Below are 27,696 nucleotides of genomic sequence, written 5' to 3'. Positions count from 1 at the left end.
CGTTCTGCTCACTACGCCTCTGAGTGTTAGATCTAGATGTCCATATAATAAACATACCAATAAATAATCGCACGTGTTTTCCTCCCTGGCCGAATCAGGAAATGCGTTATTACTAGCAGCTGGCGGTTGTTTGTAAAATGTTTGTAAAATGTTTGTAAAATGTTTGTAAAATGTTTGTAAAATGTTTGTTAAATGTTTGTAAAATGTTTTACATGTTTCGGATGTTCCTTCAGAGTTGAAGATAATTACTTCCTAGTCCAGACCTCACGCAGGACGACGGGGGATGGGTAGCGGGCAGGGTTTGAACCCCTGATCATTGATGAATATAAACGACAGTCCAGCGCGCAAACCGCACGACCTGGCAGCCATTCATTCGATACCCGAATTGAAACAAAAATTATTATTTTTATTTATTTAGTTTTTATTATTTTATGATATCTAGAACGTCGTTGTGGGGGGGGGGGGGGAAACGTTTTATTTAAAAAAAAATTTTTCTTGTTTCTTTAATCAGACAACGGACCTTATTCACCAATAAAAAACAAACAACATTTAGCCACCTGATTCTCTATCTATTCTATACAAATTACGATCTAATTTTAATACACGATGGCTATCACGTGACAGTTTTTTTTTAATGTTATTTTATCAATATTATCACGTGACTAAATGTTGTTTGTTTACGATTGGAAAATGAGGTCCATTCTTCCTTTATCAAGCTGGTAATTATTTGTAACAGTGATTAGTATATTCTAAATAACTACTGAATGTATTGTGAAGAAAACGAATATTAATTAACACCTCCCTATCTCCCAAATTTGTCCAATCATGTGAAATAAGAAACTTAACTTTACAACAAAATAAAAGTATGTCTACTGTTTTGAATCTTTATACGGCCTATTCCAATATTAAGACTAGCACAAATGGTTTAATGTAATTATCATATTCGTATGTCACATGTGTGTGACACTATTAAATGTTATTTCATATAGACACTTATGATGTCAGAAAATGATAGTTTTTAGGTATGGCCTAAATTGTTTATAATTTGATATTCCAACGAAACGAGTGTCATTTATCATAAGATAAACATTGGTGTGCTATTCAAGGTAAAAATATTTGAACTTCCTGGTTAATTGGTAGCGTGTATGATAAGATCATTTTACCTCAAATAAGGATACTGTTGAACATGATTAAAACATTAAAGTGTGTTTTCAACAGCGAGATATTTCAAAATGTGGATATTATTCATTATTTGCTTGTGGAATATTAATAGAGCTGCGTGTGGTACGTATATTTACAAAACTTAATGAGCAAAAATTTATTTTCTTTTTGCCGATAGAGTGAAAACTTTGGCTTAGTACTTTGTGGAAAGTAACTCTCTTTTTCAAACATTTAAAAAAAGGTAACGGTCACAGTTAGTTGGTGAAAGGGATTGAACTAGTTGACTCTAACAAATTATTATTATCATTTATTGAAGTTAAATAATGGTTTAAAATATAAATTAACTTTTTAATCACTATCACTATTATCAAATCATGTCTTGTTTTATAATATTCAAATTAATGTTTGAAATTAAAATGATATAGATCTAAAGTAAACATAAGATATTCGTAAAAAAACATTACAATATATCTGCACATAGAGTAAGCTCGCAACTGTACAGGATGTACACATAAATATTAAGGATTTAAATATGGTTTATTAATGTATGCAAGTACATTGTCAGAGAGACAAAATAATTTTAGATGTACTTTTATGATCAATAGAATTTATATTGAACCTTGGTACAACTTCCAAAGTAAACAAAGAATCCTGTCCGGTGACTTCACTTACCAAAGCTTGCACTGTCAGTTTTTGTATTTAAAGCTCTATCTCAATTTTTACAGGATGCATATATATATATATATATATATACAAAGAGAGAGAGGGAGAAAGAGGTGGTTTTGCAGGCTTGTCTAAAAGGTTATCAAGAAAAAAAAAGAACAATTTAGTCTATGAGTTCTTTTATACCAACAACTCGTAATTTATGTACGGAAAGTGAAAAGACCATTAAAATAACTAAATGTAACAAATAGTCACAAAACAAAAATTTCTCCTAACATACATCACCTTACACCCTCCCTCTTTTTTGGATCTCTCTCCACCGACAACACAATGTGTTAAACATGGAACGCTACACTTAATAAACAACACCAACACTATAACGCCAGATTCATGAGTGAATTTATTTACACACTCTGGTAACACACATGACACATAACATTCCAACATTCAGTCCCTTAGTCAAGGGGAATCATTCAAGCTACTCATATAAACAATGTCAACATTCATTACAATTTCTCTTTTCTTTTTCTCGCTCATTCTTACTTTCAACTTTAAAGGCAAAAAATCCAGAATCAGAAAAGAATGGAAAATCAACCGAGAAATAGGATAGTACATATTATATTAACAAGTATTTTATACATGACAATAATACAATGTAAAAGAGTTTGTGTAAAGCAAAATAACTCGAAAATCAAACAAATTACAAAAATCTGTTTTATTCATGTTTTTTTTTTTTTTTTTTTTATTTTTATTTTTTTTTTTTTTTTTTTTTTTTTTTTCATACTTTTTTTTTTTTTTTTTTTTTTTCAAAAACAACATATGAAGAATAACAAAATGAAATAGTAGACATATTCACATGACTAGGAATAATAATATATTACAACAAAAAATATGGCAGGGCTTTTTATACAAAGGTATATTTACATTACTAGAAATAAGAATATGGTGATTAAGGAAAAAAAAATGAAATAACAGTGCTGCTTACACAAACTCATCCGGGAGTCTTCCTTCTTGCAGTATGGTCAGAAGTAGAAGTCCTGATGCGCCCCGTTTGGTCGTCACATTAGCTGGTTGTGCTCTTCTTGGACACCAGCGAATTTCAATTCTATTAGTCCTGTGGGTCTCATTGATGGAAGCAATGTCAATACGCTGCCTTTTGTCTTCCACTAGCTTGGTGATCTGAAGCGCTTCAATGAAAAGTGTGATAGGCAACGACTGTTTTCTCAATACCACAGAGTTCTTCTATTACAGTTCTGTAAAAGATGGCAGACTCTAGGCCTTCTTGCAAGCCTAATGCCTCAGCAGCTATGGTAGATCTCACTATCCTTTTGATCTTCAAGGCTAGCCAAAAAATGGGACAATAATGCCCGTCTTTGTCTTTAATCCATACAATATGGGCACTTGTACTTCCTGTACCACCAAATGGGACAATAATGCCCGTCTTTGTCTTTAATCCATACAATATGGGCACTTGTACTTCCTGTACCACCACTAAGATTACCCAAGGCGGCATCGCAGAACAGAAGCAGCTCCCAGTCTTCTTCAGGTTTTCCATTCAGACCTCTATACAATTGTATGGGTCTTAAGTCTTTGAGCTTTCCGATGGCTTTTATTGCTCGAATTAGGTCTGTAACCTCGGCTTTGTTTAACTTTGTGCTGAGTTCAACTAACTTAAAAGTCATATCAGGTCTGGGGCCTTGAACGACCCAATTTAACTGGCCAATGAGTTTTCGATACAAAGACTGTTCTGTATCATTCAACTGCAACTCCTTTAGCAAACATCTTGCTGGGTCTAACTTTGGGCGATCAAGTTTTTCGATGTACGCTGTGTGGTCCAGCATGATCCCATCTGTGTCGGATGTCGAATCCGATGTAATAAAAAATTCTCTCTTCTGTCTTTCCTGCCACAAATCGGTGACACACATAGTCTTCTCAAAAACGCCATTGCCAGCACGAAAAAAATCGTCGACGTGGCAACAAATTATGTCATATACAACTCCATCAGTCATTAATGTGAACAGTGCTGGATCAAAGCTTGACTGCAACCAAGTTCAATAAGCTCTTTTTTGACACTTAAATAAAACTGTCTTGCACCATCCTTGAGTCCATACTTAAGTTTCCAAATAACATTACTTGGAGTATTACTTTCTTTTTGAAGTATAATATGTATCTCTCTATCTAGGGGCTTTCCATGTAAAAATTCAGATTTGATGTCTTTTGTTTTAATCAGCCACTGTTTACTAGACACAATTGACAAAAAAATTCTCATGGAACCCTTAGCAACAGTTGGACTATCTTTTGGTATTAAGTCTTGCTCTTCAAATCCTCTTACAACTAGACATACTTTTGGTGAACCATTTTTCTTTGTTATAACCCAACGTGTAGAGGTTGGGTTATGGGCCCATAACCCAGAGGTCCGTGGATCGGAACCACGCTCTGCTACCATTTGTTAAACATGGAACGCTACACTTAATAAACAACACCAACACTATAACGCCAGATTCATGAGTGAATTTATTTACACACTCTGGTAACACACATGACACATAACATTCCAACATTCAGTCCCTTAGTCAAGGGGAATCATTCAAGCTACTCATATAAACAATGTCAACACAATGACCATGATATCAGTAAACGCGTGATAGTCATAGTCCGTTTATACCCACAGAAATTACAGTAAGACTGCAGATAGTAGGGGGATTTTAATTTAGAACTTACTCTTTAATTCATGATTTTAAGATTTGATTCAAAGTAATTGAATTTTTATCAAAATCGAGAAGTTTCTCTACGTGAATGAGTCACACAATTTTGAACACTGCTTTATCGATTCATATTGGAAATCTGTTATCTTTTTCACAACAATGTTCCGCATTAGAGAAGAGTCACGACATTTATAACTCCTCCTACGTGATTAGAAATGAGCACGATGGACCTCATTCACCAATCGTAAACAAACAACATTTAGTCACGTGATCTTATTGCTAAAACAACGGGAAAAACTGTCACGTGACAACCATCATGAATGAAACATTAGATCGTAAATTATATAGAAGAGATAGAGCACCACGTGGCTAAATGTTGTTTGTTTACGATTGGTGAATGAGGTCCATTCTCATATTCTATCAACTCATATATGACTTTTAAGTCTAATCCTCGCTTTAAAAAGACGGCTGCTTAATGGCATGGGTAAGTTTGGTCAGCTGCAGATGGGCCTGCTTCTTCTCTAAGCTTTTTGTTGGTCTGGAGCTCTTTCACGCTGGCCACTTTTCTTGCTTCGTATCTCCTGACTCCGATTCTCACAGCTTCACGCTATGAGAAGAGATCGAGAGCTAGTGTTTCCCACCCGCGAATGTCAATATTACACTCCTTGAAGGAGCTCTTAAGGGTGTCTTTATAGCTTTTTTATAGATCCTCCTGGGAGCGCTTTCCTGGACACAGAAGTCGTTCTGGAAGGCGATTGTCTGGCATGAGGACTACGTGTCTCGTGCATCGAAATAATGTCTTGAGAGAAAATGTGTTAAAGTGAGGGAGATTTTCGCTGCATCAGCCTCTCTCGACCCTTGTCAGCTGAATCCAGTGGCAGAACAGAGTCTAGACAACTGGAGCTGGTTTGGGATGCAACATAAAAGTGCATTGAATGACTACACACAGACGTCTTGATTCTTTTCACGTTACCTAGTCAACGAGTAGCGCCGATACGTCTGGCTTAAGCAAGAAACTTATGAGTTTTGCTCTACTCATCGTGGACCGAAATTGAGGTGGGGGGGGGGGTAATATTTTTTTTTACAACATTACTCTTTGATTTAAATATGGATCGTTTTTTTAGGGCTCTTTTTTAAAAACTTGTCCAAGTGGGAAATACTTCGGATGTCACGCTGCCCCTATAATGTTATGGCGTATGTCATTAGAGTTGACACTGTCACACGGTAAAACTAGCCAAGATCTTCTCTTGGAAAAAATAAACGCTGTGTGGTTTTCTTTGCCAGATTTTCAGGGTGGTCTTCCCATGATAGCTTTTTGTACGTATTTATAGATTATTTATTATCAATTATTGATACTGTTACAAATGACCAGTGACAGGAAGAGGTTAACGTGTGACCCCGACGAGATAACACAGCAGCGGGTGTTCCCTGGAATGTACATGTGTAAACAGAGACAGGATGTGACGTGTTCTTACATGTTATTCCAAAAGGTACTAGCAATGTCCAGTGACAGATAGAGGTCACAACTTGTGACCCCGGCAAGAAGACACTGCAGCCAATGTTTTCTGGAATCTACATGTATAAACAAAGACAGGATGTGACGTTTCCTCACGTGTTATTCCAGAGGATACTAGCCGTGTTTGTGCAACTTTGGACAAGCGATTAGGGACTCTATATAAGCCAGAGAGTTAATCTGAAAGTCAGTCGTATGGAGTCGTGAGTGAGCCGTTACAGTCGATACAGACGATGTAAGACGTGTGCGGCTCTAGTGGAAGAGAAATGTGTACGACTCGATGCAAGTTAACTAGGGTAGAGTTAACTGGAGTACGACTTGGTTCAGCTTTGGGAGACCTGGAGCGACACTGGGAAGTGTGTCGTTGGTCTGTTACGACTTGGTTCAGTTTTGGAGACCTGGAGCGACACTGGGAAGTGTGTCGTTGGTCTGTTCTGTGGAATACGGCTCGATGCAAGTTGAGAAGAGATGAATTGCAACGAAGTATAGCTAACTGTAAACTGACAGATATTGTACAGTCTTCTACGCTACATGTTACAGTGACGAATTGTTAGAGTTAATAGTCATTAAAGTTATATGAAACTGAAAGTTTAGTCGTCAAGTTCTTTGCTGTGTTTTTATTTGCGTGCCTACTAATACTTCTAGCCAGAAGATTCAGAAATACGTAACAATACATTAAGTGGCCTGAGCTAGCCAGGAAAACCAGTGACTTGGCAGAATTTAAGTCATTGGTTAATATGCATGACTAAATGCATGACGCGTAGGACGTAATCATCTTCTTTTTTGAAGTAACGTCTGTATTATATAAGATAAGATAAGATAAGATAGTAGTTTTTTTTTTGTTTATCCTTGGCACTTGACTTTCCGGTTTCATTTATCCGACTTACAGAAATTGTTAGCTTGAAATCCACTGCTCCTTTAGAGATAACACACGAGTAATTTTAGAAGCAATATTGACTTATCGGGCTTGAATGTAGTGTGTTTTTTTCTTTACTATTGGAAAGTAGGCCTAGGTTTGTGAATACGCGTGACCATTTATATTTTAAAGCAGTGATGCCCAATATACGGCCCGCGGGCCGGATACGGCCCTCAACGTGGTTCCATCCGGCCCGCCAAAACGTCGTATAAAATGAAGTAGTTGAAAAATGTATCTCTATCTACGTTATGGCTCTAATTTGTTCTCTAATGGATTGGTACTGTGGCCTTTAACATTATTTCGTTTAAGACTCTGAATGTAGAACTTACAAGGAAAAGTGAACGGATCTTGACTTGCTTGCGAACATTTTAAAAGCCATGAAGTTTGCTCCATAAAAAAAGTGTGGCTGTTTCAAAAAAACAACAACATATAAACGGCATTCTTGATTTGAGCCGAGAATAAAAAGATTGTTACGGGTACTACTAGATCCACAGGTTTCTTCTTTTTAATAGTCGAAGGTTAATTACATAATTTACATTTCATTTCTGTATCATTTGTTGATGTGGCCCGCGACACGAGTGTTGGACATTAAAATGGCCCACAGGATGAGTAAGGTTGGGCATCACTGTTTTAAAGCATACTCGCGAGATATAAAGGAAATAATATTACATTTAATTACGTTATTTTACTTTGACCTGAACCATATACTTTTAAACAAACAATACTTGTATGTATGTATGTATGTATGTGTGTGTGTATATAAGTATGTATGTGTGTATGTATGTGTGTGTATAAGTATGTATGTATGTATATATGTATGTAGGTATGTATGTATGTAGGTATGTATGTATGTATATATGTATATTTGTGTATATAAGTATGTATGTATATATGTATGTATGTATGTATGTATGTATGTAAGTATGTATGTATGTACGTGTGTATGTGTATATGTATGTACGTATGTATGTATGTATGTATGTAAGTATGTATGTAAGTATGTATGTATGTATGTATGTATGTATGTATGTATGTATGTACGTATGTACGTATGTATGTATGTGTGTATATAAGTATGTATGTATGTATGTGTATATGTATGTATGTACGTATGTATGTATGTACGTATGTACGTATGTATGTGTGTATATAAGTATGTATGTATGTATGTATGTATGTATGTATGTATGTATGTGTGTATATAAGTATGTATGTATGTATGTATGTATGTATGTGTATATGTATGTATGTATGTATGTACGTATGTATGTATGTACGTATGTACGTATGTATGTGTGTATATAAGTATGTATGTATGTATGTATGTATGTATGTATGTGTATATGTATGTATGTATGTACGTATGTATGTATGTATGTATGTACGTGTGTATATGTATGTATGTAAGTGTGTATATGTATGTATGTAAGTGTGTATATGTATGTATATAAGTATGTATGTATGTACGTATGTACATATTGTTGTAACCACGCTCCCGCGCTACACTAATGGTGCGCATCTGAGCACTACTGAACACGACTAGTGAAAGACAGGAAGAAGGACTGTTGTGAGCCGGCTAGAAGTCATGGGAGTCTGAACAGTCTGGTGCTGAGTGCTGTCCTGTGTGATACTAGGAAACTGTGGGAGACCTGGAGCGACACTGGGAAGTGTGTCGGTGGTCTGTTCTGTGTTCTGGTATGAAGTAGGACTCTTAGAACTTAAGACATATTACTCCCTGTGACTTTATAGCAGAAGTCCAAGTCTAACTAGTAACTATTACTATTTGTTGATGCTTATACTAGTTATACTAAATAAATACATCATTTACTCTTGTCAACCTGTCTTTCGTTGAGTGCCTGCCTTAGAGAGTTACAACAGTATGTATGTGTGTATGTATGTATGTATGTATGTATGTATGTTCGTACGTATTTATGTATGTATGTATGTATGTATGTATGTATGTATGTATGTATGTGTGTAGGTGTGTGCTAGTGTGTGTGTATTTGAATGTATGTATATTTATAATGCCTGCTGACACGTCTAGATGTTAGTTTAAGTTTAAATGACAAAGCGCAACTTTATACCATTTCTGTCTTAAAATATAACAATGGAAACCTGTTTAGGTGATGTTAAGCCTGTTTCTAATTGTAATTGTATATCATTGTAAAATAACAATTGAATACGTGTCATAATCAGTGGGATTTTATATTAGAATTGATACTCATTTTACATTTGAGTAAAAATCACTAAAAGTAGATAATCAGCTCACTGTATTTTTTTCAACAAAATAGAACTAACTAGCACTAGTGTTTATTGGAACATATTTCAAGAAAGTTGATGGGGAAGGGGTGACACCATGACTTACCTCAGCAGGTGACACCGACACTGTCTGGGACGTTTCCATGCTGTTGTTAGGTAATCAGTTAAAGCTACTCTACTAATTCCAGAAGAGTTTGAAGAGTCTTATCAAAGACGTCATGTTGTCCTGTTTGCTTTTCTGTGAAAAAAAAAGTCTAATGATTTTTAAAATTGCATTACCTTAATAAGTAAAGTTACATTTTCTGACCTTGCGATCTATTGGGCAGATGATGTTAAGTTCATCTGTTTCTGTGGCCAACGGTTAACGAGCAGGGTGTCATGTGGCCAGCACAACGACCAACCGCCTTTACTTTCCCCAACTAAGGTCGCGTACCCACTAGAGTTGGGTGGACTCAGGGACGCCCTAAAAATCCTGAAATTCGAAATACCAGCCGAGATTTGAACTCAGGACCTCAGGTTCAGAAGCCGAGCGCTTAACCACTCAGCCACCGCGCCCCCTTAATTAAACGACAAAAACAAGACTATAGCTTGAGTATTAGTGAATTTGATGGGGGCCACCTCTGTGTTGGTGTGATAACACAAACTCTTTTTGCAATCTTTTTATATTTCATGTTGACTTCAGTCTATAGATAGAGTATCTAAGTTTTTTTGTTTTTTTTTTACGTAACTATAATCAACATTGAAACAACATTGAAACCTAGACTCATGTTATAATGAGATTTAAGAATATTTACAAAATATATAAATATTTTAAATACTAAAAATAATGGACAAAAATATATCTTATTCTATACATGAAAAATACGTTAGACAGAAACACAAATGCATAACATAGATAAGTATCATATTTGTTTAAAGAAATTATACAATGAACATTAACAATATGATTAAAACATTTCGCGCCAAAACTTCCCCTACGCTACAAAGGTATTGCAGTATTGAACTAATAAGCCGGTCAGATATTTTATTAAGGATATACCTTTAAAAGTGCGGAATGTCACTAATACAAAAAAAAATTTGGACCCACTGTATGTATAATGTGGGAATTCATAAATTTGCTGTTCAATTTAAGATTTAAAAAAATAGGATTTTTTACCAAAAATAAGCATCAAAGAGTTTTGCAATTTCAAAGTAGCGAAGGATGAGCGCAATGATGCCATAATTAGCTGATCTAGAGAATGGGTCGAAAAGCTAAAAATATAAAGGTGACTATTTAAAAGTGTTTTCTCGACTGAGTCAATTTTACATATCTTAGCTGTCTGTGACATTGGTCGCTTTGGTTCACGATGTCAATACAAGTGTCACTGTAAAAATGTCTGCCAAGATGATGGAACCTGTGTCGGTGAATGTGCAGATGGTTGGTTCGGATTACAGTGTCAATACCGTAAGTATTCATTTATTCCCAACCTATTACAGAAATATATGTAGAAGAATTAGTAGTGGAAAATTGTACAGTTTAGCAGCACTATGCACAGAATGGGTAATCCCCTTTCAGTATTTTAAGTGCTCAACCAAATATTTGTATTCGGCTAAATTTGTTAGAAGTAAACATATATATATGGCTCCTTTTGTCTCGAAAGGCAATGGATGCGCCCAAGTGAGTCACTGGTTTTGGCTTAATCTTGAGACGGGGCAGAATCTGGTGTGGCTAATCAAGCCAATTCTAGAACGGCAGACTTTGCCACAATTCGTACATTTGTATGCCTCTGATTTAGGGCTAGCAGACAGGGCAGCTTTCTTTTTTTCCCTCTTGATTAAAGCCGCTTCAATTCTTTTATTCTCAGCAAGGGTTGTCCCAGCACGCACAGTCTGTCTCCATGCACTCCGGTCTTTGGCTATGTTTTCCCACATACTTTCACTGATGCCTGAGGCTCTCATGTCTCGCTTGCAGACATCTCTATATGTTAGTCTTGGGCGGCCCTTGGGTCTGACTCCTTCCACAAGCTCAGCATATAAGATATCTTTCGGGATTCTACCATCTGGCATGCGGGTGACATGTCCGAGCCAGCGTAATCTCCTTTGTGTCAGGAGAGCATACATGCTGTTCATATTGGCCAATCTCAAAACTTCCTGATTGGAGACATGGTCCCTCCAAGAGATGCCCATTATGCGTCTCAGGCAGCGCAAGTGGAAACTATTCAATCTGTGCTCTTGGTACATGTATGTTGACCAGCTTTCACTGCCATAAAGGAGAGTGCTCACAACACAGGCGTTGTAGACTAGGATTTTGGTCGCTGTGGTCAATTTACCATTTTCCCAGACGCGCTTGGATAGTTTTGCCAATGCTGTGGTAGCTTTTCCTATCCTTTTTGTCAGCTCGATGTCTAAGTCTAGGTTACTGACAATTGTTGAACCCAAGTAGGTAAATTCCTGCACCACTGAAAGGGTGTGGTTCCCAATTTGTATTATAGGTATTTCTGCAACGTCTTGTGCCAGGATTTCGGTCTTGGAGAGACTTATAGTAAGGCTAAACTCTTGACAAGCAGCTGCTAAGGCGTTCACTAGCTTCTGTAGACCTCCTTGTGAGTGAGATACGAGTGCCGCGTCATCGGCAAACAGAAGCTCCCTTATCAAGATACGACGCCTTTTCGTTTTGGCTTTAAGACGTGCCAGGTTAAAGAGCCTTCCATCGGATCTGCTATGGATGTATATTCCGTCTTCCAGGGATTTAAAAGCACTGGATAGTACGACTGAGAAGAAGATGCCAAATAGTGTAGGGGCCAGTACACATCCTTGTTTTACACCGCTCTTAATGGAGAATGGCCTGGAGGAAGAACTTTCAAACTGAACGGTGCCCTGCATATTTTCGTGAAAAGCTGACACTAGTTTTCTTAACTTATTTGGACAGCCGATTCTCTCTAGTACAGCAAACAGACCGCTTCTGCTAACAAGGTCAAAGGCCTTGGTCAAATCAATAAAAGCTATGAAGAGGGGCTGCTTTTGTTCTCTGCTCTTCTCCTGTAGCTGCCGCAGAGAGAAAATCATATCTGTTGTAGATCTTCCTGCCCTAAAGCCACACTGCGACTCTGGATAAACACGATCTGCCAGGATCTGTAATCGCTTTAGTAACACTCTAGCAAAAGCCTTTCCGACTATGCTAAGCAGTGAGATGCCTCTGTAATTGTTACAATCAGAGCGGTCGCCTTTATTTTTATAAATTGTAACAATGTTGGAGTCTTTCAATTCCTGGGGGACCATTCCTTGTTCCCAGCACAAGCTTAGCAGTTCATGGAGTGGTTTGATTAGGGCATGTTTTCCAGCCTGAATTACTTCAGCAGGAATGCCATCTCCTCCGGGTGTTTTCCCATGTGCAAGCATGTCAATGGCAATGCTCAGCTCCTTTACTGAGGGCGTTTCGTCTAATTCCGTCAAAACTGGAAGTGATGAGAAGTTGGAAACAGCATTTGGTGAGATGGCGTTTTCAATCTGGTAGAGTTCTGCATAGTGTTCTACCCATCGTTCCATTTGCAGCGCACGATCGCTGATGATTGAGCCATCTTTTGACTTGAGCGGAGCACACTTGCTGGTGTGAGGTCCAAAGGCTTTTCTCAAGCCCTCATATAGTCCTCTTATGTTACCAAAGTCGGCACAAGATTGAATATCTTCGCATAGCTCCTGCCAGTATTTGTTAGCACATTGTCTCGCTACTCTTTGGGCATTGTTACGTGCAGCTCTGAGCCTTTTTAAGTTGCTTGGGGTGGGATCCTTCTTGTAGATTAGCATGGCTGCTCTCTTGTTCGTAGTGGCAGTTTCCATTTCTGGTAGACTAGCTTCAAACCAGTCTTCGCTTTTCTTGGTTTTGTTTCCAAAGACCAGTGATGATGTTTGGTAGATTGTATCACGCATAAACGTCCAGCTTTTTTCTACCTCAGTCACAGAAAAGTTTTTAAAAGCTTCCTCTAATTTGTTCTCAAATTCGGTGCAAAGATCAGGATTTTTTGTGCTAGTAGTATTCAGGCGTGATTTTCTTTTTCCCTGTGAAGTGTGGATCTTAGTTGGCAGCAGTCTTGTCCGGCATGACACTAAAGTATGATCAGTATCACAATCCGCGCTTTGGTAGCTACGTGTCAGCAGTATATTTCCAATGTCCTTTTTTCGTGTCAGTATCATATCCAGCTGGTGCCAGTGCCCAGACCTAGGGTGCCTCCATGAGACACAGTGCTGTGATTTTGTTCTGAAGTATGTGTTGGTAATGCAGAGCTTATGGTATGTGCAGAATTCAAGCAGTCTTTGTCCGTTCTCATTCATCTTTCCGATTCCAAAAAGCCCAAGACAGTCTGGCCAGGTAGTGTGATCTGATCCTACTCTGGCATTGAAGTCACCTAGAAGGATCATATGTTCTTTTTGAGGAATGTTTGCAATGGCTTCTTTGAGGTCTTCATAGAACTTGTCTTTGTCCTCCTGAGACGAGCATAGTGTGGGGGCATAGGCACTAATTAGAGTGACTTTTCCAGATGCTGTCATCATACTTATGCTTAGTAGCCGTTCCGAGCCACCAACTGGAGGGACTATCATGGGAAGAAGACTGTTCTTGACAGCAAAGCCCACACCATGTATTCGAGTCTCATCCTGTGCTTTCCCTTTCCAAAAGAAAGTGTAGTCAGTCTCGCGGAGCATGCCGTTTTCGGCCAGTCGGGTTTCTTGCAGGGCTGCAATGTCAATATGTAGCCTTTTTAGCTCGTTGTTTATAACTGCCGTCTTCCTTGCATCGTCGATCTGCCTTAGATCATCAGTGAGACCAGGACACATTGTCCTGACATTCCAAGTGGCAAGTCGCATGACAGGGATTTTCTTTTTCAGTTTAAGTTTTCTTCTTTTGTTGCTTGGTGCAAGTTTCCAGCCTACTTGTCGTTTTAAACTAAGCTCTAAGCACCCATTAGAGCAGGCAGGCTGTGGCGGATCAGCACCTAACTGACTGGGGGCTGCCCAGGTTGAGGCGGGCGGTAGCTGATCAGTGAGGCGCGAAGACCTCTCCCACCGTCAGAGACAACCCGTGGCGTCCATACATTACGCCAATCAAGTTGGACTTATAACCCGTAACTGTTGTCTCCCGTGTTGTTTTAGCCGCTTTGCAGCAGCACCAGAGTTTCCTCTCCGGGGCGCATTCCTGGGCCTTGGATAAAGGGGTCATGGGTGGCCCATGCGTCATGATCCCTCTCTCGACCTTGCTGATGTGATCCAAAGGAACGCATCGCATTACATTTGGCACCAACTCAGTTGCAGAAGCTGCCGGAGGGAATTTCATAGCTGATACTCCCAACGCCTAAGGGGCTTCACTCCTGATTTCTCCTCGAGGTTGTCTCCTGAAGCCTCAGTACCGCAAGGCAGCGGGGGTTTGAAGTCAGAGTACCCCTCTCCTAGATGAACTGCCTTACTAGGCTGACGAGCTCCATCTGCCCGAAGCTCCCGGTTTTGTGGCGCCAGGTATCCGCCTTCACCCCTTCACCTGTTAGTAAGAGCAGTTTCGCCGGGCTTAATATCTAAGCCACACGAGCAGACCAGGTGCTGGACTTAGTTGTCAGAGGCTATTTGAGACGCATGCCATTAGGAGTACTTTATAGACAATGGGAGCTTAACCCCATTGACACCCCTGGCCATGACAACCTTTGAAACCTTAGAAGTAAACGCTAACCACAATACATGCATATCATACGTTTTCACATATAGAGGTGTTTGGTATATAATAATACCATGCACCATTAGAAATTTGGGAGAAAACTTTATTTAGATATAATATAGTTTGTTCTAATTAAATCAATTTTATCATGACTGAGAGAATGAATACAATGAGGTAAATAATTTGTAATAATTATATTATTCAATTATTTCTATGTTTAAAGCTTTACATCTATCTATCTATCCATCTATCTATCTATCTATCTATCTATCTATCTATCTATCTATCTATCTATATATATATATATTTATTTATTTATTTATATATTTATTTATTTGTTTATTTGTATATTATTGAACCAACTCAGGACAATTTTTAAAAAGAAATTTCCAAAAATGTAATTGAAAGGTATTTTCTTTTTTACCATAATTTACCATAATTGAGACTAACCCATTTTTTTTTTGTATTATACAGAGAATGTAGTGTATTTTTACAAAACGGCAGTCTCCCCCATAAATGCAGAAACTCTTTTTACAAATAATAATGTTTGCAACAATATCAATTCCCTGAACGAAGTATCCATAGACTGGAGTACGACTCTTCCTTTCTCCTGGATGAGAATCAAGACACTAAATAACGGTAAATTATCATCATTAGTAATTGGGCAGAAAAACTTTATGCACTATAATGAGACACATTTCAAATATAAAATAAATAATTATATTTTAAAAAAAAAACATGTCTTTATTATTTAGACAACATGATCTGAGTTTTTTCTGCTGAGCGTGTAAAATCGAGACAAATCGTTATATAAGGCATGAAAACAGAGCTGCGACGTCGCAACTTGTGGGCAATTAAGACCAATAGTTTGTTATTACGTCGTACAGGAGTTCTATGGCCTACGGGTCTCAGCCATGACCCAGAAGCTCCTGGTAAATCGACAGGAGGCCGCGGGAAATCTGTTATGAGTTATAAAATGGCTTAATTTAATAATTTGTACACCTAGAATTAGATCCAAGGAACATTTATGCCAAGTTTTATCAAGATTTGTCAAACGGTTTTGATTTCAATGTGAGACGTACATACATAGATACATAGTTACATAGTTACATACATACATACATACATACATACATACATACATACATACATACATACGTACGTACGTACATGCTACTTAAATTTTACTTTATATGTTAGATCATATTTAGATCTTATTGTATCAACAAATAATATTGATTCTAGGGTGAATGAAACAATTATATAGATAGAATGGCATTTTATTTTGCTATTGTATTACATTCCCATAAATAACAATTTGAAAACATAACGTCTGTCTCCTATAAGATAAGAAGATAAGATAAGTTGGCAGCAATGAATCTTAATTTTACGTCGTTTCACATTGTTTTGTTTATCGTAAAAGAAATCTCCTATACAAAATATGTTTAGCTACGTAAATGTGTGTTCACTGTTTTTTCAGGTGCACTAAGTACTCTTCGTGTTAGTATTAAAGAGTCAAATTTAGAGAGTCCGTGCACAAATCTGAGATTTTTTCAAGTGGATGCCATGACATTCGACGTTTACTGCGACTGTAATGGCGGGATGACAACATTGAAACTAGCAGGAGATAGTGTTGCATCTATTTGCACAATACTTGTGAATGGAGGTATTGAAATATGTTTACATATATTATATTAACTTACTCCGCATGTCTGTCTGTCATATGGGGTCATTCTTTTGCAAGCTATAAGTCTTCCCATGCTTTGATGAAGTCTAAATTTCGCACAATGATCCGTAGGTCATATTAAATCAATCAAATAATTAAACAATTAGTTTACCAATTTATGGGAATTATTTAACTTTTTTACATAGGAAAACGGGATATAAACTTAGAGGAATTTAGCGATTTAATAATGACTGTGTGGTACTTTCCCTTAAATAAAACAAATCTATAATATAAAGAATTCTCTTTATGGCCCAACCGTGGGCAACATCACCAAAAATTCATGGAAAGAAAACTCTTTTATTTCCGCAAGTCTGACTAGAAATACCCCATGTGGCAAGAGGGGGGGGGGGGAAGAACAAGTAATCCTCTCTGTATTCACCCGTCACTAAACCGGACTTAACCATTGCAGGGCTCTATGAGAAACGGATTTCTTGGGGCCCAGTTATGGTAGGTATACCGATGATAAGTGAAAATTAAGAGTTTGTATTAGAAAATACATTTGTCTTTGCAATTTATTCATTCTTTACTACCTACAGAATAACTTTACGAGCCTTTTCATTTCATTTCTTTCTTTCTTTTTCATTTCTTTCTTTCTTTCTTTTTCATTTCTTTCTTTCTTTCTTTTTCATTTCTTTCTTTCTTTCTATTTCATTTCTTTCTTTCTTTCTATTTCATTTCTTTCTTTCTTTCTATTTCATTTCTTTCATTTCTTTCTTTTTCATTTAATCCTTTCTTTCTTTTTTTCTTTCTTTTTCATTTCTTTCTTTTTCATTCTTTCTTTTTCATTTCTTTCTTTCTTTCTATTTCATTTCTTTCTTTCTTTCTATTTCATTTCTTTCTTTTTCATTTAATCCTTTCTTTCTTTTTTTCTTTCTTTTTCATTTCTTTCTTTTTCATTCTTTCTTTTTCATTTCTTTCTTTCTTTCTTTTTCATTTCTTTCTTTCTTTCTTTTTCATTTCTTTCTTTCTTTCTTTTTCATTTCTTTCTTTCTTTCTTTTTCATTTCTTTCTTTCTTTCTATTTCATTTCTTATATTTCTTTCTTTTTCATTTCTTTCTTTCTTTCTTTTTCATTTCTTTCATTTCTGTCTTTTTCATTTCTTTCTTTCTTTTTCATTTCTTTCTTTCTTTTTCATTTCTTTCTTTCTTTCTTTTTCATTTCTTTCTTTCTTTCTAATTCATTTCTTTCTTTCTTTCTTTTTCATTTCTTTCTTTCTTTCTATTTCATTTCTTTCATTTCTTTCTTTTTCTTTTCTTTCTTTCTTTCTTTTTCATTTCTTTCTTTCTTTCTTTTTCATTTAATCCTTTCTTTCTTTTTTTCTTTCTTTCCGCTCATCTCTTTGCTCGACACAAAAAATAACCCTTCTATTTAAAAAAATCTCTTTTAATAAGTATTAGCTATTAACACTAACACTATTTCTTTACAGGAAGAAATGTGGCACTGTTTCAAAACACTTCACAGACGTCGACGTATTCAAGCGAAAGCAATTTTGGATCACAGAAAGCAGTCGATGGAGTGGTAGAGCCAACGTGTTCCGATAAAGGTTGCAGTCATACAACAAATGATCCTAATCGTGATCCACATCCAAGCTGGACAGTCATTTTTGATCAACCTTATGCAATTGACAAATTTGTGATATACAATCGTAGTAAGTAATGAATGATCTATTTAAAAAATTTAAGCCTGTTATTTTTCTTCTGATTACAATGACAAGATTAAACCATTCGGCACTTTTAAATTCCGTACGTTTTTTATCTTGTATGATACAGACGTTACTTCCGAAAAAGAACGTCATACGCGTCATGCATTTTGTCATGCATGTTAACCAATGACTTAAATTCTGCCAAGCTACGGGTTTCCCTGGCTGGCTCAGGCAACCCATTCCAACCTCTAATAGCACTAGGGAAGAAGGAGTATTTGTACAAAGTCGTCCTAGCATATGAGATGAGGAATGTCTGTTTATGTTTGTGACTTTTTGAGTATTTTATTACATTTTATTTTTGTATTTGAAGATTATGGTTCAGTGTTTTATGTATAATTGCTACTTTACTTTTGAGCCTTCTGTCCTGAAGGCTTTCTAAATTTAGTGATTTTACTAAAGGTGTTACTCAAGTCAAATGTGAATATTCGTTTGTTATGAATCGCACTGCTCTATTTTGTGTCTGTTCTAGCTTCTTAATGTTTTCTTGAGTTGAGGAGTCCCAAACAGAGGATGCATATTCTATTATTGGCTTAACCAAGGTTAAATAACATTTTAGTTTTATGTTCTTATTTGATTTATAGAAATTTCTTTTAATAAATCATAATGCCTTATTTAATTTTTCGATAGTTTCATTAATATGAGAAGTCCATTACAGTGTTTATTTATTTATTACAACACCTAGGTATTTTGCGTTTTTAGTTATTGGTGTTGATTTAGAGCAATTTTTATAACAGTTTGTTCTCTTCCTTTCATAAAATCTATATAATATAGCAGCTTTGAATTGTTTTACTATTTAATCTTTTAATCTTAAAGAAAACAATGTACGATATAAATTATGAATCTTGTTGCAACTGTTTCAAAATTTGTCAGACTTTTTCTTGCCTCTTGATTCTCTCTCTTGCATCCTTCTCTTTCCACTTCTCCTTCTCCAAACGCCTAGACTTCTTCTCGCGTTCAAATCTTGCCGCCTCCTCTGCCATCACAACTTTCTTCAATTTCTCATTACACTCAAACTTTGCAGTCTCTAGTTCAAATTCTTCTTTCTTGGCTCTTTCATATCTATCTTTCTATTCCGCCACATACCAATTCAATCTTTTAACTACGTAATCCTGAGGACGGTAATTACTATTAAATTAGGCATTAATATTCAACCTGGTTTCTATGGTGTAAAGTGTGCACTATCTTTCTATATTACACCAATACAAATAATACAATATGCCAGTATGATATACTACAAAAAAACCATGAGATTTTGTTGGTAGCAAGAAGACACTCGTTTGCAAATAAAGCACAATAAAAATTTTAAAAAAGTCACAAAGAAAGTTCTGTATGGAAATACAAACTCAAAATCGGCCCCCGAAGAGGTCCACTCAGGTAGATAAAAAGGCAATGTTTCAATATTTTCAAAAAGATAATCTGACACTATGAACTATAAACTATCAACAACTACAAATATATCTCCTGCTATACAAAAAGTATTGACGTGCTGTCCTACTGTAAGTCGGACTAACTAGGCCTACATGATACCACAGGATACGGAGACCTATTAATGTTATTATTATTATATTGTTAATATTCATATGTATTCAATGAACTGATAGTTATAAAAATATAGTTTAATCCTGGGTCTCTTTATCCAGGCTTTCTGCAAACTGCACCCCACTACAAAACGAACTTAAAGAACCTCACAGCTCAGGGCTCCAAAGTAACAGTAAAACATTTCAAATTCATAACAGCCAAACTGTACAATTGGCAACAACATTAACACTGACTGTACACAAATCTAGCCTCTGATGCAACTGACTTCACACACCGTGCTGTTCTGACTTCGCCTCGTACTGGTTAGATAGCGAGGTAACGTGAAGTCTTGACTCACACTCGTTCTTATATAGGGTCCCTACAGACCTTCTAGAAATGGATGGAACGTTGCTTGACCACATTGGTTGATTACATTAGCCGAGACTTGCGTGCGTAATATTTACAACACAAGTGCTTCCCAAACTGGCGTGTACTGTCACTCGTCTAGCGGTGGCTTGTGGCGATTTGCGTAGTCTAAAAACATACACATCACTGCCTCCATCTGTCTCACCACCAGGTTTATAACAGTATGTATTCGATGAACTGATAGTTATAAAGATATAGTTAAATCCCAGGTGCCACTTACAAAGACCGCATCAAGAATGAAAACATTAAAAAAGGTATCAATACCGCAATGAACCCCACGATGACCTGCTATTGTCAAAAAAATGTAAACTCAAAGTCTATGACACATCACAAGGTCAACTGGACTCGCAAAGACCTTCCTAAAGTACCAGGAAGAAGATGAGGTGGTCGACAGGAAAAGTGATGGGATGGCAAAGGACAGAGAGAAAACGAAAGACCGTAAACAGATATTATTAGGTGCCCAAATCTTCCACCAGACTAAGGGATAGATAAGGGTGAAGCTAAATGTCAATCTGGCCTAACTGACGTTATTGAATGCTTATCTGATATATCTAATTGTTTTTTTAAAATTGGAATTTCTAAATCAAAATCTCAACAAATAACACTTTCCCTAAAAACACACCAAAACGTTTCCCATTATTTATTTGTTCATATGTTGTTGTTTACATTTGCAGTACATATTTATAATATGAAACATTACTTTTAAATTGTTGTTTTAAGTAATATTCCACGTGTTTGCATATATTAGTAATTTTTATCTCTTTAAAAATAAAAGTAGATTTTTTAAAAATATAGTAGTTTGTAGAACTGAAATAACTTAACTTAGTAATAAAATCTAGAAAAAAAAATTTTTTTTGTACACACTGATGATTAGCAAGAACTTCTTTTTTTTTATATAATTACATTTTTTTTTTTTTTGCTTTAGAGGTGGAAATGCGTATTTTCAGATGATATACCGTACTCGTGTATGTTCTTGTCCATTTGCGTACAAAATACACAAGATGCGTACTTGTAGGCAACTCCGTATAAAGGTGTTTTTTTTTTTATTGTATATAGTCAGTGTTACAGTTTCTTTTATTATCTCTATAGTTCTTTAGAAACTACCTTAGTGTCTCTCTGTCTAGGTGTCCCTGGGTTCAGCTGTAATTACATCAAACAGTTAAGAACTCGATCAAAACACAGAAACTTTATTATCCTTCATGGCACATATCACACGCTGGTCTCTTCCTTCTGTCTGACAACTAACACACTTCCGGTCATTCGCGCATTTGTAAAAAAATAGATTATACACACATACAGACATTCCTCCAGTACAGTCAGTGTCCTATGTGAAGTGAAAGTGACGTTAGGCAAGTTAAGAAAAAGTTCATTTAGGGAAAAAGAAATAGTATACAAGAAGTCATATATTTTGTGCCACTTCTATTTACTTGATATAAAGACTACGGCATTTTGGGGTACTAACGAAAATAAAGTACGCATGTTTGGTAACAAGATAGGAGCTTTTCGTGATTCGCTGTGGTCATGTTGCGAATTTTTCAAAACCGGTTCTTAGAAAGCGTAAAGCAAGCCATTTGAACCTATACGAAAGTTCATGCTGATTAGTTCGACAATTTAAGTGATATCTTGATCAATGATTCAGTGGTAACTTGCAATAATATGGAAAACAAAAATATGGGATTTTAGCAATTTTATTACGGCAGCAACTGTATTCCAATGTATGTGCTATTAAAAACAAGAAGATCACGATTTTTAAATCTTATACTTTAAGTCAGTGTTATGTTGCCAATGTAGATTTGTCTAATTGTCATTTTCAAGTATAAGATGAAATTATTATTATATTCTCATTTCATTCAAAACCTATTACTCATTGTAGGTGTTCCAACTGACAGATTAATTCAAAGTTTATAAAAGAACTTTTCAATCAATTTACTAATTACTAATGTAATGTTTTATAATATCCATACAGAAGATGATTCACAATTTCGCTTGATACACTTCAGTCTTGAGGCTTTTGACAAAAAGAACACATCAATTTTCCGTCACAAAGATCAAAGCGACATCTATGAACTAGTTTACACCATTGTTTTGCCAGCAGCTCTGACTGTGTATCAAGTCATAATTAGTCAGACAGAATTTTTTGATTCGGACAAGAGACCTTATGTGTCTATTAATGAGTTTGAAGCCTATGGAGGTAAACAGCCATACGCTAGAATTGTTGTATAAATGTATTTCCTTCAGAAGTGTCATTTGTTTTTATAAGTTTTGGACGTTTCTTCCGAACTGAACTTTTCATCTGCAATTATAAATATCTCTTTCTTCCTTCTCATTTTACTTTTCTTTTTCTAATCGATAAGTATAATAACATTGTATTTTATTGTATTTTATTTTATTGTATTTTATTGTATTTTATTTTATTTTATTTTGCAAAATTATTCAGAATGCTCACCAGGACGATACGGCTTATACTGTGTGCCGTGTACAGGTCATTGCGATTCTCAATGTCGTGCGATTGATGGCCATTGTGACGTCTGCTTCCCTGGTTACAAGGGAGACAAATGTGACGAAGGTAAAAAAAAAAAAAATCAACATTCATATTTTTAGCTCGTTTTATAGTAATAAGGTAGTATGTAATGCTATGAATGCCTGAATGTTGTCAACTAAGCCGTAGACAACAATGTCGCCAATATTGCTTGAGATTTCGTTGATTTATTTAAAAGACATAATCATAGTTTTTGGTTTTATGCTTGCTAATAAAAATAAGTGAGTCTGGATATAGCGTTTAATTTAATAATACGCCATATGTCATGGTGTCTCTAAGGATATATATTTTAGAACTAGTTGACAAGATACTTTTAAAGCTGATTGTCGCAATGTGTTGATCTTAAGGTTTAATTTCGAATTCATTTTAAAACAATGTCAGAATACTCAAACAATATCGTGATGTCGGAAATACAAAATATAAACTGTAGACTTAAAATCCTTTTAACATAACTACAAAGCTTTTATTTATAAACTTAGAATCCCTTTAATAATATACACTAGTCGACCAGCGTCGTAGCATACGCCGCTATTTTGCAGGGCCAACCTTAGGCCACTGCAACCTATGCGACCGCAGTGGGCTCAGCACTTTTATAGGACCCGCGCTAACTTTAGGATGTATAATTTATTAAATTAAACCATTTTATAACTTATAACAGATTTCCCGCGGCCTCCTGTCGATTTAACAGGTCCTGGAAATCTCCTGAAATTGCAAAATATACGAAAAAGTCCTGGAAATATCCGGAAATTATTAAAATCTTTTGAAAACTCATACCAATCTCCTGAAATATACAGACGAAAATTGTCTTTTTTTTTCAATCTTAAATTACCTAGGATAACTCCCTCCGTCCGAGTTGCAAAAATAAAATCTAATAATCTATACTGAAAACAACTAGGGATGCAATATTCATGCAATATCTTTAATAATATTAGTGGGTCATTCACATCTTTATTTTCATCATATTGTAATTGCTCACAAATCTCTTGGGCCTGGGGTCCAGCACAATGTACTAGTATTATTGTTTTTTGTCTACTTTTAAGTTCAACTTGTCTTTTCCATTGACGAAGATTTTCACTTACATTGCCATCTACCACGTTTAATTCTGTTGGTATTTAAATTGACCTTCTGCCATCTGCAATGAAAACTTTACTATATCTACTTTCTAGACAAGACTAAAATACACCTAGAATACCGTAACGTATAACTGAATAACCCCGAGCCTCCCTAGACTCTAGATCTACACTTTAGATTTATTTTTGTTTTATTTAATTTAACTAGATTTATATCAATGAGATAAATTTAACTATAACTCTTGTTACCGTTGCCACTATATTGATTATCATAAACGAATAATAACAAAACTCTAGGTATTAACTATAGACGCCAACTCAGCTGTTTGTTCTTACGCCATGTTGGTTGACAACACCAGTTACAAAGGATGTTATTCCCAAACACTGAGTGATACAAACTATATAAAACACACATCAACTATTAAATAATCAACATGATCTTCTATATCTATGCATAGACCAAGAAATGTACATCAAGTTAGATCATTATACACACATTTAAATTTAAAAACTAATATATAACAACAATAATTATCTTCTTTTGCTAGACTTGAAGTATTGAGTACAAAGACGCCTAAGCTATCTTTCTGTGTCAAATAAGAGAGGAGTTAGGGCGTTTTATGTGTATGAAACTAAGCATAGTGAACTTCTGTGCTGTTCTTAGGTGATAAATTAACGCTGATCTGCTTTCAAGGGAGCTCTATTTAAAATATTTATTCTAGAATAGTTAGAATAGTCTCATTATGATGAAAAATTGTCATGTTTGTTTCTAAGTGAAAAGCTTAATTACTTTAATTAAACGATAAAAACAAAATCATTGCATAAATAATGCCGGTCTATTGGTGAATTTGACGAGGCCACCTTTGAGTTTGTGTGATAACATAAACTCTCTTTTGTCATCTTGTTTATATAGCAATTCTGGGTTTTAAACCCTAATTGTGATTGGAAGATGGGCGAACTGAAAGACAGATAAAAAAACTAAGTGATTTGTCCACTTTAGGTTTACGCTACAAGTACAAAAATGTGGAGTGCTATTTGTTATTAAACAGTGATTGTTCTTATTTATAGCTTGCCCACCGGGAAAATACGGTCCGAACTGCTCCGGGACATGTTCTCAACACTGTTTCACAGAATACAATTGTGATAATACCAATGGAAACTGTGCACCATGCAAACCAGGCTACAAGGGAGGCAAATGTAATGAAGGTTGTACATTTCTAGCATTCTTTTGCTTGTTTTAATTAATTTATAAGCAGTATATATTTCGAGTCTCACACTCTCTATCTCTGTCATTTCCATTCCTTTTATAAGCAAAACCAAAAACTTTCAGCTACTCATAATGTTTGAGTCCCTATATTGAAGTATTTTCCCATAATAAGGAATAAGTAATTACAGAAAAATATTTTCTATGTCTAATATAAGCTTGTCAATAAAATGTATAGTTTTTATCTAATTTGCTTTCTTGACGTTAATGACATTCAAGCCACGTAAGAATTATTACCTAGATCTAGAATAGATCTGTAGTACTATCTACAAATTAAAGCTACTAGATCTAGATATCTAGATCTACCCCAAGTTATAGATATAGGCCCTAGCATTCTAGATCTAGATGCCATAGACTATGATAGACTATCTTTCGTTTAGTCAACTGTGTTTCAACTTATTGAATCAAAATAATTTTTTAACCTTTAGAATTTATCCTTTGGCTGCCTTGGTCTATCTGACTACCAACGTTAAAGCACTCCCTGCTCATTTTCTATGACTTTTTTGGACTAAAAACTAATTCTAACAATTTGAATCGATAAGACGACCGCCATACATTAATAAAGAAGCCGTGTTAACAAACATAGATCCACACCACAAACCTATATTATATATTTGCCTATGTCTATGATTATAATACAGAGGCGAAATATTGGGAATATGGTAGTTTTGTACTTCTGAAAACTAAAGATCATAGTTATATATAGGCTGAAATTCTACAAATTCTGAAAGTCATATAATTTATAGCTTAGTTGTTTTTTTTTTATTGAGATAAAACAGAGTACATGAAAAATTGTCTATCCCAAAATAAATATAACTTTCTTATTCCTATCTATATTAATATATGTCTATGATGCAGAATTATGGGCCCCCGCAGGGTGAGATGCAATGTCGTGCATGTGCACTCCACTAATTCTGAGTAGCCAAATTCTATCCAATCGTTTGCACCTTCAAATCCATTAACTTCTTCTAAGTAGCAACTGAAGTGCTTCTCCTGGAGTACAGTTCTAAAAATAAGTAACTGTATTAGACTAATAACAACAATAATAATAATTTATATAATCGAGATTGAAAATTTCTTACAATTTTTGCATCACACCAAAAAAAAAATATCCTGGGCTTATCAGAAATAAATGCGGATCATGTACATGCACCCCCTCCCTGAATTCCGGGTAGCCAAATTTTTAGACAATCTTTTGCACCTTTAAATCAATGAATTTCTTGAAAGTAGCAACTGAATCGGCAACGAATTCACTTAAGTACAGTTGCAAGGAGAAACTATTATTGCAGAAAGCTATTATTGAAAGAAACTAGAAGAAGCTAAACAGGAGTTGATTGCCGACCATGTCTGTGTCTTTACTTCTCGACAGACAATTTTTTTCTTTGCAACTTGAGATGGAGTGACCTCTCCATTGCTGGGGATAAACCCTGGGTCGTAAATTTGCGAGTGCTGGGCTGCCCACACGTCAACAGCTGCCTCTCTTCCATACTGACCAGATCCAAAGGGATGGAAAATCATCGCAATCAGGGGTCAGGTTCATGGGGAGCTTGCTAGCGAGCAGTGATCTTACCAATAATGCCTACGGGTCTCAAAAACCGGATTGTCTGTTAGGGTTCCTAAAACGATGCAAGAGCTGGAACGTGAAGAGGACTCTCAGCTTGTCCATCGCGACAAGAAGCAATTCTTCATTAAAGTTATTGACAGTTTCGGTAGCCAAAGTCAACGTTCGAAGATTTTTTTTTTTTATTTCATGAAACAAGTATTTACAGTGCGTGTAATATCACGTAGGGCAAAAAAAGAGGGGGGGGAGAGCAGGGGCTATAGTTAAAGAGCCATAGGTCGTAACCTGCACTCCGCTGCTAAAACTCCTGCGGTCGCCCCTGTACAGAATCATAAAACTTTATGTTTAAATGTATATAATTGGTTTAATGTGTCCTTATTTAATATAGCCTTTCTTTCATTACTATTAAAAAGATATACTTCAAAAATTTGTTAATGAAATGAAAACTGCTCGCGTTTTTAATTTTAGAAAACTAATCGATTCGCTATATAGAAAATAACAAGTTAAAAATGAAAAATATTTCTAAAATAAGAAAAACATTTTCAAAACAAAAAATAACATTCTAAAAATATAATTTTGAAAAGAACTCAAATGACTCAACGCTTTTAGTGGTGCCACGTTTCTCCCTCAAAAGCTACGGTCTGCGGACTTTTTCTTTGCATGGACCAAAGGTTTGGAACTCACTCCCCATTGATCTCAGACAGACAGCATGCTACAATACTTTCAAGAAGAACATTTAAGGCCTACCTGTTTAAAACTTTTTTAGATTAGTTTGTCATTTTAGCTGTCGTGTTTGTGTTTGTAATGTCATTACAGCGCCTTGAGCCTACATTTTGTTTGTTAACAGAGCTTTATAACTAAAATTATTATTAGAAAAAGTATTGACGTTTACTGTGCGTGCCTTTAGAAACAAAGCATACAAATATTCTGGTGCATAAAAGTGGAACATAGAACCAAGAAAAAATCAATATGCGCACGACAGTTTCTAGGTAAAGG

The 27,696-nt window shown here is 35.8% G+C and overlaps 2 protein-coding genes across 2 annotated transcripts in view; both read left to right on the top strand.

The window, feature by feature from the left end:
• Window positions 1–972: 972 nt before the first annotated feature.
• On the top strand, window positions 973–25,116 carry LOC129926199 (uncharacterized). Its single transcript, XM_056028613.1, has 8 exons — window positions 973–1,284; window positions 10,533–10,661; window positions 15,369–15,533; window positions 16,375–16,560; window positions 18,047–18,268; window positions 22,233–22,457; window positions 22,704–22,832; window positions 24,944–25,116. The coding sequence occupies exons 1-8, from the start codon at window positions 1,233–1,235 to the stop codon at window positions 25,114–25,116; spliced, it is 1,281 nt and encodes a 426-aa protein (XP_055884588.1). The 5' UTR covers window positions 973–1,232.
• A 1,647-nt stretch (window positions 25,117–26,763) lies between these two features.
• Window positions 26,764–27,696, top strand: part of LOC106063873 (receptor-type tyrosine-protein phosphatase alpha-like) — a 40,349-nt gene continuing 39,416 nt past the window's right edge. Inside the window, exon 1 of the mRNA XM_056028612.1 lies at window positions 26,764–26,848. Within this exon, the coding sequence (XP_055884587.1) occupies window positions 26,764–26,848 (85 nt within the window). The remainder of the gene's footprint in view (window positions 26,849–27,696) is intronic.

Source organism: Biomphalaria glabrata, chromosome 5, assembly GCF_947242115.1.
Source record: "Biomphalaria glabrata chromosome 5, xgBioGlab47.1, whole genome shotgun sequence".
Lineage (NCBI taxonomy): Eukaryota > Metazoa > Mollusca > Gastropoda > Planorbidae > Biomphalaria > Biomphalaria glabrata.
This window is presented reverse-complemented; position numbering and strand designations above follow the sequence as displayed.

Coding starts and splice junctions, on each gene's coding strand:
- LOC129926199 (XM_056028613.1), top strand. CDS start 1,233: ATGTGGATATTATTCATTATTTGCTTGTGGAATATTAATAGAGCTGCG. Junction 16,561..18,046: donor CACAATACTTGTGAATGGAG/GTATTGAAATAT, acceptor ATTTCTTTACAG/GAAGAAATGTGGCACTGTTT. Junction 22,458..22,703: donor TGAGTTTGAAGCCTATGGAG/GTAAACAGCCAT, acceptor AAAATTATTCAG/AATGCTCACCAGGACGATAC.